At 29.7% G+C, this 12,500-nt stretch overlaps 1 protein-coding gene across 1 annotated transcript in view; it reads right to left on the bottom strand.

Moving 5' to 3' along the window:
• LOC138860296 (uncharacterized) overlaps positions 1-11,036 on the bottom strand; it is a 22,188-nt gene extending 11,152 nt beyond the window's left edge. Inside the window, exon 1 of the mRNA XM_070117503.1 lies at positions 11,010-11,036. Within this exon, the coding sequence (XP_069973604.1) occupies positions 11,010-11,036 (27 nt within the window). The remainder of the gene's footprint in view (positions 1-11,009) is intronic.
• Positions 11,037-12,500: the final 1,464 nt, after the last annotated feature.

Raw genomic sequence — 12,500 nt, 5'->3', positions numbered from 1 at the left:
AATGATAATAATAATGATGATGATGATAATAATAATGATAATTCTATTTTTTTATACTTTTTGTGATATATAATCACAAAAACAAGAACAAAAACAGCAACAATTATCAAAAACATAAGATATGAGTATGTATATATATGTATGTATGAATGAGTGTGGATGTGTGTGTACACATGTGTGTGTATGTTCGTGCGTATGGGAACGCGTGTGTGTACGTATGTGTGTGTCTATGTATGTGTGTGTGTGTCCGCATAAGTGTGTACCTATTTGTGCACGTACGTGTGTGTATGTATGTGTGTACGGATGTGCGTACACATGTGTGTACATATGTGTGAATGTGTACGTATGCGTGTGTTTCTGCATGTGTGTGTACCTATTTGTGTGTCTACGTATATGTGTGTACATATGCGTGTGTACGCATGTGTGCACATATGTGTGTATGTGTATGTATGTGTGTGCATATGTGTGTGTATGTATATGTGTGTACATATGTGTGTGTACCTATTTGTGTGTCTACGTATATGTGTGTACATATGCGTGTGTACGCATGTGTGTACATATGTGTGTGTGTGTATGTATGTGTGTGCATATGTGTGTGTACGTATATGTGTGTATATATGTGTGTGTGCGCATGTGTGTACATATGTGTGCGTACCTATTTGTGTGTGTACGCATGTGTGTACATATGTGTGTGTGTATGTATGTGTGTGCATATGTGTGTGTACGTATATGTGTGCATATATGTGTGTGCGCATGTGTGTACATATGTGTGTGTGTATGTATGTGTGTGCATATGTGTGTGTATGTATGTGTGTGCATATGTGTGTGTACGTATATGTGTGTACATATGTGTGCGTACCTATTTGTGTGTGTACGCATGTGTGTAAAATCCCACCAGCATGTTTCCTGCCACGGATTCTCATGACGTCACGAATGAGTTACAAAAGAGAAAGCGAATGTCAAAGAACACGAAGATAAGAGAGATGATAAGATAGGATAAGATAGATAGATAGAGAGAGAGAGGTAGTTAGAATGCGAGAGAGAGAGAGAGAGAGAGAGAGAGAGAGAGAGAGAGAGAGAGAGAGAGAGAGAGAGAGAGAGAGAGAGAGAGAGAGAGAAGAGGCAGATAAAATACGAGCAACAGAGAGAGAGAAAAAAGAGAGAGAAGAGAGGCAGATAAAATACGAGCAAGAGAGAGAGAGAGAGGCAGAGGCAGATAGAATGCAAGAAAGAGAGAGAGAGAGAGAGGCAGAGAGAGAGAGAGAGAGAGAGAGAGAGGCAGAGAGAGAGAGAGAGAGAATGCAAACAAGAGAGAGAAAGAGAGAGAGAGAGAGAGAGAGAGAGAGAGCGAGAGAGAGAGAGAGAGAGAGAGAGGCAGAGGCAGATAGAATGCAAGAAAGAGAGAGAGAGAGGGAGAGAGACGGAGAGAGAGAGAGAGCGAGAGAGAGAGAGAGAGAGAGAGAGAGGCAGATAGAATGCAAGCAAGAGAGAGAGAGAGAGAGAGAGAGGCAGAGAGAGAGAGAGAGAGAGAGAGAGAGAGAGAGAGAGAGAGAGAGAGAGAGAGAGAGAGAGAGAGAGAGAGAGAGAGAGGAGAGAGAGAGAGAGAGAGAGAGAGAGAGAGAGAGGGAGAGAGCGAGAAAGAGGGAGAGAGAGAGAGAGAGAGAGAGAGAGAGAGAGAGAGAGAGAGAGAGAGAGAGAGAGAGAGAGAGAGAGAGAGAGAGAGAGAGAGAATGCAAACAAGAGAGAGAGAGAGCGAGAGCGAGAGAGAGAGAGAGGCAGATAAAACACAAGCAAGAGCATAATGATAGGAGATAGAACCTCGACCTCAAATCTTCAGAGACCATAAACACAACAAACTCCCGGTATTCACCCAAGAAACCCACACGTCAAAGAGGTGGATCCTACTTACGTCAACGAAAAACGTTCGGATTCCTTTAAAACACAGAAAACAAAGTACAGTCATGGATTCTTCGTGTTTTTATATCCAAATGTATTTTTATTTCATAATTATCCTTATTATGATGGTGGTGATAATGATGTAGATAAGAAGACGAATATGATAATGATGATGATAATGACAGTAATGATAATGATGATGATAATGACAGTAATGATAATGATGATGATAATGACAGTAATGATAATGATGGTGATAATGACAGTAATGATAATGATGATAATAATGACAGTAATGATAATGATGATGATAATGACAGTAATGATAATGATGATGATAATGACAGTAATGATGATGATAATGACAGTAATGATAATGATGGTGATAATGACAGTAATGATAATGATGATGATAATGACAGTAATGAGAATGATGATGATAATGACAATAATGATAATGATGATAATAATAACAGTAATGATAATGATGTTAGTAATTCTTATGATGATGATTAAAACGATATTAAAATGATGATGATGAGGAATGATAATGATGATGATGGTAACGATTATAACACTACTGATCATTATTATAATCATTTTATAATTACTGCTATCATCATCATTATATAGAAATGATGATTGCAGAATTATCGATAGTAACGAAAATGATAATCATGATAATAACAACAATAATAATGATGGTAATATGAATCAGATTGGAAGCAGTGATGATAGTAAGGATAATAATGATTATGACGATAACAATGATAATGATGATTACTGAAAATGAAGATAATAATGATAATGATCATAGTTATAATATCAGGAACAAAATTATGATAATAATGAAGATAATGATACTGATGATGACAATAAAAATGATAACAGTAATAATAATATTGATGATAATGATAATGATAATAGTAAAAATAATGATAATAATGACAATGAATAATAATAATATCAGTGATGATTCTAATAAGAATGATAAAGAAATGATAACAAAAATAGCTTTAGTAATGATAATAAAAGTAATGACGATGCCAATGATGACGATAATAGCAATTACAAAAATTATGATAATAACGATAACAGAATAGATAAAAATGAAAATATAAACAGTGATTACAATGATAATGATAGAAAACAAGATTGATAATAAGAACAACAATAGTAATAATGATAATGATAACAGTGATAATAATAATGAAAATGATAATACAGTAAGAAAAGAAAAGAGCAGTAATGATGATAATAATAGTAACGTAATAATGATAGCGAATGTGATAGTAAGGGTCATATGAACAATTACTATGGTAATAATGATGGTGATGACGATGGTGATGATGATGATAATAATGGTGATAATATTAATGATAATAATATTCATAATAATAATAATAATAATGATACTACTACTACTACTACTACTACTACTAATAATAATAATAATAATAATAACAATGATAATAACAATAATAATAATAATAACAACAACAACAACAACAACAACAACAACAACAACAACAATAATAATAATAATAATAATAATAATAATAATAATAATAATAATAATGATAATAATAAAAATAATGATAATGATAATGATGATAGTAGTAATAACAATAATAATAATAGTAATAATGATAACAGCTGATAATAGCAAAAACGATAATCATCATAATAACTACAATAATAGTCATAATAATGAAAATAAAGATAATGAGAATGATAAAGATTATGATAGTCGTAATAATAATGATATTGATATTAGCTACAAAATCATTAAAAAGGATAATAATGATATTGATGGGGATAATATAATCATCAAAATAAAAAAATGAAAAACATTGTACTAACGATTATAATTGTAAAAAAATAGTAGTAGTAGCAATAATAATAATGATAATGATAATGATAATAATGAAAATGGCAATGACAATAATAATGATAATAGTGACGATGATGATGATAATGATATTGATAATAGTAATGATAATGTTAATGATCATGATAATAAAGATTATAGCTTAATAAAAGTTGCAACAATAATGATAATGATAATAGTAATAATAATGATAATGAAAATTATTATAGTGGCAACAATGATAACGATAATGACATTGATAACAAGTGATAATGACTGTAATAAAATGACGATAATGATCATAATAACGGTAACCATTATAATGATAATAATGAGAACAACAATAATAAAAACAAACAAACATTTTTTACGTTTATTTTCTCTTCAGCGGATCTTGAAATTTCGACATTCCAAAATATCCCGTTTTTTTCGTCAGAGAAAAAAAAATTATGTTTGTTTGGATGTTTTATTTGTCCTGGAATTTCCCTTCTTGTTGCTGCTGTTTTGTTTGTTTGTTTGTTGTCTTTGTTTGTTGTTGTCTTCACTTTGTTTGTTTTGTTGCGTTGTTCATTTTATCTTAATTAATTTGTTGTTGTTTTTTTGTTTGCTTGTTTGACACTAGCGATTGGTTTGTTTATAGTTTCTTTGTTTGTTTTTGTGTATTCTTCGTTTGTTTGTTTTTGTTTATATTTTGTTTGTTTGTTTTTGTTAATGTTTTGTTTGTTTGTTTTTGTTAATGTTTTGTTTGTTTGTTTTTTATATTTAGTTTTTGTTTATATTTTTGTTTGTCTTTTGTTTATATTTTGTTTGTTTGTTTTTTTATATTTCGTTGATTTGTTTTTGTTTGTATTTTGATTGTTTTGTTTGTATTTTTTTATATTTTGTTTCTTTTTGTTTATATTTTTATGTTTTGTTTGTTTGTTTTTGTTTATATTTTGTAGCTTTGTTTTATTAATATTTTGTTTTTTTATTTACACTTTTCATTTTTGTTTGTAGGTTTGTTTGCTTTTGTTTATATTTTGTTTGTTGTTTATAGTTTTGTTTCTCTTTGTTTTTTGTTCTGTTTGTTCTCCAAACAGCTGAGAGCGACACAATTAAGCCTTCATTTTTTTCTATCTCTTTTCTCTTCTTTTCTTTTTATCTTCTGAAACCAGATTTGTTTCCCGATACCTTGCTGGATTTCATCTTTCGAGTTTATCTTAGTTTCCCCTGTTACGTCTTTCGTTAAACCCCGTTTTCTAATTTTTCCGTTCGAAAATGCACAGAAAAATATTTCTTTCCGGTCTCAGTTCCGATGCTGTGCTAGTTTCATTTATAAATTTACCAGAATATTCTTCGATATCAATTGGTAATTCTCATCAACAATTTATTCAGATTTGATGAGTAATTTTTGGCGGAAGTTGATTTGCGAAAGGTTTGTTATTGATGGCGTCATAGCAGGCATTTTTTTTTCTTATGGCGCGGAATTTAAATGAAATTTCATCAGATCTGAAAATTTGGGTCGAAATTCGCGCAAAGAAGGACAAAAAAAAAAAAAACAAGGAAACGCAACAGAAATATATAGTAAATCAGTAGATAGATAGATAAACAGAATAAAAAGTGCAGATAATTGAGCAAGAAACACGAAAGCCAATTCTGTCAGACAGAGGAATTAGAATGAAAGGAATAAAATGGATGAATTAATCAAATAAACTGATAACAGAGATTGAAGGGGAATAGAAGAGATAGAAAATTGATAGAAGAGAAAGAAAGGAAGAGAGAGAGAGAGTGAAAAGCAAGAGAATGAATGAACGGGAGAGTGAATGAATGAATGACATAATGAGGAGAGAATGGGAGAGAAAGAAATAAAAAAACAAAGATAGAGGGAATGAATCAGACAAAGAGAAAAAAGGAAAACATAAAATAAATAAACAAAAGCTAAGACGGATGTTGTGAAACGAGAAAGAGAGAGCGAGAGAGAGAGAGAGAGAGAGAGAGGGAGAGAAAGAGAAAGAGAGAGAGAGAGAGAGAGAGAGAGAGAGAGAGAGAGAGAGAGAGAGAGAGAGAGAGAGAGAGAGAGAGAGAGAGAGAGAGAGAGAGAGAGAGAAAGAGAGAATGAGAAAATGAAAGAAAGAGACTAGCAGAGATAAACAAACAGATAAAGACACAAAGACAGAAACACACATACACACAAAAACACTTACATGCATACATACAGACAGACAGACAAACTAACGAAGCCGAAGCCACTCACAAACTTACGGATGCGGACACGGGCAGGACACCGAATAGGAAAACTTTTTTTTTTTTAAGTCGAAGTGTGTCAGAAAAATAGAGAGCGGAAAATAGTAATTAGATGAAGAGATGGAGAACGTAAACAACTTGGAGAAAGAAGAAGGACGCAGAATGATAAACATAGATTGTGAAAAAAGGGAAAAACACGTGTAGTCTAGAAACATGATTTTCATTTATTATCGTTTTATATCTTTTTATTGATCATTATCATTTTTTTGACAGTTATACGGAGAGTTTTCATTTATCAGTCATTATTTTTTATTAGTTATCTATTTACTTATTTATTCAAATGTTTATTTGTTCATTTATTTTTTTGAAAAACTTATCAAGGATATTCTTATCTTTTTCTTGACAAACGTTACTTGTTAGTATCAAATTATTATTTTTTAAAAAGTACAGCACATTTATAAGATTTAGAAAAGGAGAAAATGGAAAGGAAAAGGAATTTAAGTAAATAATTTTGATCGAATGCAGCGCCGCCGAAAAGCAAATTCGAATTTCGAGAAAAAGCGCGGGAAGTCTTGATGACGTCATACCATCACAGAGATTCGTTTCAAACTCTTGTTTTAAGTACTTCTTTTTTCTTTTTATTTGTTTATCTATTCTATGTTTTCATTTGTTTTTCTCTTTGTCTGATTCATTCTCTCTTTCTTTGTTTTTTTTTGTTTTTGTTTTTGTTTTCTTTCTTTCCCATTCTCTCCTCATTATGTCATTCATTCATTCTTTCTCCCGTTCATTCATTCTCTTGCTTTTCACTCTCTCTCTCTTCCCTCCTATCTCCTCTATTTATTTTCTATCTCTGTTATTGGTTTCTGTCATTCTTTCATCCATTTTATTACTTCCATTTTATTTCCTCTGTCTGACTTTTCAATTATCTGCGTTTTTCATTTCATTTGTCTAACTGTTCATTGATTTACTTTTGTATTTCTGTTGTATTCCTTTTTATTATTTATTCTTTATTTTTTATTTCATTTTTTTATTTATACTTTTTTTCCTTTATGCGAATTTCGATCCAAGATATCATTTAATTTCCGCGCCATAAAAAAAAACCCTGCTATGACGTCATCAATATCAAACCTTCGCAAATCAACTTCCGCCAAAAATTACTCATCAAATCTGAATAAATTGTTAATGAGAATTACCAATTAATATCGAAGAATATTCTGGTAAATTTATAAATGAAACTAGCACAGCATCGGATCTGAGACCGGAAAGAAATATTTTTCTGTGCATTTTCGAACGGAAAAATTAGAAAACGGGGTTTAGCGAAGGACGTAACAGGGGAAACTAAGATAAACTCGAAAGATGAAATCCAGCAAGGTATCGGGAAAAAATCTGGTTTCAGAAGATAAAAAGAAAAGAAGAGAAAAGAGATAGAAGAAAATGAAGGCTTAATTGTGTCGCTCTCAGCTGTTTGGAGAACAAACAGAACAAAAAACAAAAAGAAGCAAAACTATAAAAACAAAACAAAATATAAACAAAAGCAAACAAACCTACAAAAATGAAAAAAATTTAGTATATATATATATATATATATATATATATATATATATGTGTGTGTGTGTGTGTGTGTGTGTGTGTGTGTGTGTGTGTGTGTGTGTGTGTGTGTGTGTAAACAAAAAGAACAAACAAATGTAAACAAACAAATGTAAACAAAACAAACAAACAAAATGTAAACAAAAGCAAACGTAATATAAAAATATAAAAAAAACAAATCACCGAATTATAAAAAAAGAAACATAAACAAACAAAAAATATACAAACAAAACAAAAACAAACAAACAAAATGTAACCAAAAACAAATCAACGAAGTATAAAAACAAACAAACAAAATATAAGCAAAAGCCAAACAAAGTATAAACAAAAACTAAATATAAGAAACAAACAAAATATAAGCAAAACCAATCGCCAGTGTCAAACAAGCAAACAAAAAAACAACAAATGAATTAAGGTAAAATGAACAACGCAACAAAACAAATCATATCTAAAAAAAAACATAAAAAAAACAAAGTGAAGACAACAACAAACAAAGACAACAAACAAACAAACAAAACAGCAGCAACAAGAAGGGAAATCCCAGGACAAATAAAACATCCAAACAAACATAATTTTTTTTTCTCTGACGAAAAAAACGGGATATTTTGGAATGTCGAAATTTCAAGATCCGCTGAAGAGAAAATAAACGTAAAAAATGTTTGTTTGTTTTTATTATTGTTGTTCTCATTATTATCATTATGATGGTTACCGTTATTATGATCATTATCGTCATTTTATTACAGTCATTATCACTTGTTATCAATGTCATTATCGTTATCGTTGTTGCCACTATAATCATTTTCATTATCATTATCATTACTCTTATCATCATCATTATTATTGCAACTTTTATTAAGCTATACTCTTTATTTTCATTGTCATTAACATCATCTTTACTATTATCAATATCATTATCATCATCATCGTCAATATTATCATTATTATTGTCAAAGCCATTTTCATTATCATTATTATCATTGCTACTATTACTATATCTTTATCATTCTTATTAGAATCATCATTGATATTACTATTTTTCATTCTCATTATTATCATTATCACTGTTATCATTATCATTATTATCATTATCATCAATATTATTATCACTCTTTTTATTTTCATTGTCATCATCAGTATCATTATCTTCATTATTATCATAATTTTTGTTCCTGATATTATAACTATGATCATTATCATTATTATCTTCATTTTCAGTAATCATCATTATCATTGTTATCGTCATAATCATTATTATCATTACTATCATCACTGCTTCCATTCTGATTCATATTATCATCATTATTATTGTTGTTATTATCATAATTATCATTTTCGTTACTATCAATAATTCTGCAATCATCATTTCTTTATAATGATGATGATAGCAGTAATTATAAAAGGATTATAATAATGATCAGTATTGTTATAATCGTTACCATCATCATCATTATCATTCCTCTTTATTGCCATTTTAATCATCATCATAAGAATTACTAACATCATTATCATTACTGTTATTATTATCATCATTATCATTACTGTCATTATCATCATCATTATCATTACTGTCATTATTATCATCATTATCATTACTGTCATTATCATCATCATTATCATTACTGTCATTATTATCATCATTATCATTACTGTCATTATCATCATCATTATCATTACTGTCATTATTATCATCATTATCATTACTGTTATTATTATCATCATTATCATTACTGTCATTATCATCATCATTATCATTACTGTCATTATTATCATCATTATCATTACTGTCATTATCATCATCATTATCATAACTGTCATTATCATCATCATTATTATTACTGTCATTATCATCATCATTATCATTACTGTTATTATTATCATCATTATCATTACTGTTATTATCATCATCATTATCATTACTGTCATTATTATCATCATTATCATTACTGTCATTATCATCATCATTATCACATTTGTCTTCTTATCTACATCATTATCACCACCATCATAATAAGGATAATTATGAAATAAAAATACATTTGGATATAAAAACACGAAGAATCCATGACTGTACTTTGTTTTCTGTGTTTTAAAGGAATCCGAACGTTTTTCGTTGACGTAAGTAGGATCCACCTCTTTGACGTGTGGGTTTCTTCGGTGAATTCCAGGAGTTTGTTGTGTTTATGGTCTCTGAAGATCTGAGGTCGAGGTTCTATCTTCTATCATTATGCTCTTGCTCGTGTTTTATCTGCCTCTCTCTCTCTCTCGCTCTCGCTCTCTCTCTCTCTCTCTCTCTCTCTCTCTCTCTCTCTCTCTCTCTCTCTCTATCTCTCTCTCTCTCTCTCTCTCTCTCTCTCTCTCTCTCTCTCTCTTTCTCTCTCTCTCTGCTCTCATCTCTCTCTCTCTCTCTCTCTCTACTCTGTTTGTTTTTGTGTTTGTTTGTAAATCCTCTTTGGCGGGTATAGTGCCCACGTGCCTTGGGTGACGTCACTGGCACCTCGCTTGGCACCTTGTTTTGTTTGGTTTGGTTTGTTTATGTGTTTGAGTGTATGCTTCTTTCTGTTTGTTTTGTTTGTTTTTGCTTGTTTGTTTTTGTTTTAATGTTTTCATTTTTCCTCATTTTGCTTTTTTTCTTTGCATTTTTGTTTGTTTTTCTTTTGTTCTCGTTTCATGTTTGTTTTTCTTTGTTTTTTTTTTTTTGTTTGCTTTTCTTTGTTTTGTTTTTTTATATTTTGTTTTGTTTGTTTTTTTTTTTGTTTGTTTTACCTTTTGTTTTGTTTCTTTTAACTTATTTTCTTTGTTTGTTTTACCTTGGTTTTGTTTTGTTAATTTTTTTATTGCTTGTTTTTGTTTTGTATGTTTTTCTTTGTTTCTGCTTTGATTTTGTTAGTTATTGTTTTGTTTCCATCCACCTATTTAGCTATGTTTCTAATTATCATTTTTTTCCCAATCTCTTTAATTTCATTCATATTATTGTTTATTCTTTATTTTCATTGTTTATTTATTTGTTTATATGTCCGTTTTTTTCGTTTTGTTTGTTCTTGTTTTGTTTTGTTTTTTGTCTGTCTTATAATTTATTTACGTATCTCTTTCTCCCTTTATTTATTATTAATTTCTTTATTCTGTTTCTAATAATTTATTCGTTTGTTCGACTATCTATCCATCTATCTATGAATTTCTTTGTTTTTTGTGTGCGTGTGTGTGTGTGTGTGTGTGTGTGCGTGTGTGTGTGTGTGTTTGTGTGTGTGTGTGTGTGTGTGTGTGTGTGTGTGTGTGTGTGTGTGTGTGTGTGTGTGTGTGTGTGTGTGTGTATGTGTGTGTATGTGTGTGAGTTCGTGTATGTGTGTCTGTGATTTGTGTGTGTGTTTGTGTTTGCGTTCGTGTATATATGTGTGTATTTGTGTGTTTGTGCTTGTACATGTGTGCATGTAAGTACAGTGACTCTGCGCTTGTAAGCATACATCACGCGTGTTCACCTCTCTCCATGTGCGTCTGTGTGCGTCTGCCATTTCCTTCACAGGCGTGTGTACTTTCGACTTCCGGCCGTGACGTCATCGGTTGTGGTTAACATCACGAGAGAGAGAGAGAAAAAAAATAAAAATAAAAAGCATAAAACTGACTCACAAACTCAGGAGAATTATATATTTAGAAAATAAAAGCAATAAAACTTACTCACAAACAGGAGAATTATATATTTAGAAAATAAAAAGCACAAAACTTGCACACAAACTCAAGACGATTATATATTTAGAAAATAAAAAGCATGAAACTTACTCACAAACTAAGGAGAATTATATATTTAGAAAATAAAAGCAATAAAACTTACTCACAAACAGGAGAATTATATATTTAGAAAATAAAAAAAACATAAAACTTACTCACAAACAGGAGAATTATATATTTAGAAAATAAAAAGGATAAAACTTACTCACAAACAGGAGAATTATATATTTAGAAAATAAAAGCAATAAAACTTACTCACAAACAGGAGAATTATATATTTAGAAAATAAAAGCAATAAAACTTACTCACAAACAGGAGAATTATATATTTAGAAAATAAAAAGCATAAAACTTACAAACAGGAGAATTATATATTTAGAAAATAAAAAGCACAAAACTTACAAACAGGAGAATTATATATTTAGAAAATAAAAAGCACAAAACTTACAAACAGGAGAATTATATATTTAGAAAATAAAAGCATAAAACTTACTCACAAACAGGAGAATTATATATTTAGAAAATAAAAAGCATGAAACTTACTCTCACAAACTCAAGATGATTATATATTAAGAAAATAAAAAAAGCATGAAACTTGCTCACAAACAGGAGAATTATATATTTAGAAAATAAAAGCAATAAAACTTACTCACAAACTCAAGACGATTATATATTTAGAAAATAAAAAGCATAAAACTTGCTCACAAACAGGAGAATTATATATTTAGAAAATAAAAAAACATAAAACTTACTCTTCTCTTTATCAAATTTTGTGCAACTATTTATCTATCTATCAGCAACTGCATCTATTAATTCAATTATTTATTAATTCATCTCTAAATCCATAAATTCATCAAATCATTTGTTCATCTATCTAAATCTGTTTACTTAATAATTTATTTATCTTTTTCTTTATTCGATTTTCCTTCGTTGATTCTTCTTTCTAATTATCTACTTATTTATTTGCATTTTCACTTGTGTATTTATCTATCTATCTATCTATTAGTCTTTTTGTTTATTTGTTGATTATCTCTTTATCTTTCTATTCCTTTACCTGCTATTCATGTATCTATCGATTTATCTATTTATTTTCTTTCATTATTTATTTATTTGTTTATTTACAAATTCACGTTTATTTTATTTTTCATTTATATTTTTTATTTGTTTTTTGGCTAACGTTGTTTTTGTTTTTCTTTTCTCTTTTT

This window comes from Penaeus vannamei, chromosome 40 (assembly GCF_042767895.1).
Source record: "Penaeus vannamei isolate JL-2024 chromosome 40, ASM4276789v1, whole genome shotgun sequence".
In the NCBI taxonomy this organism is placed as follows: Eukaryota; Metazoa; Arthropoda; class Malacostraca; order Decapoda; family Penaeidae; genus Penaeus; species Penaeus vannamei.
The sequence above is the reverse complement of the archived record's forward strand: the minus strand, read 5'-3'. Positions and strand labels throughout refer to the sequence as shown.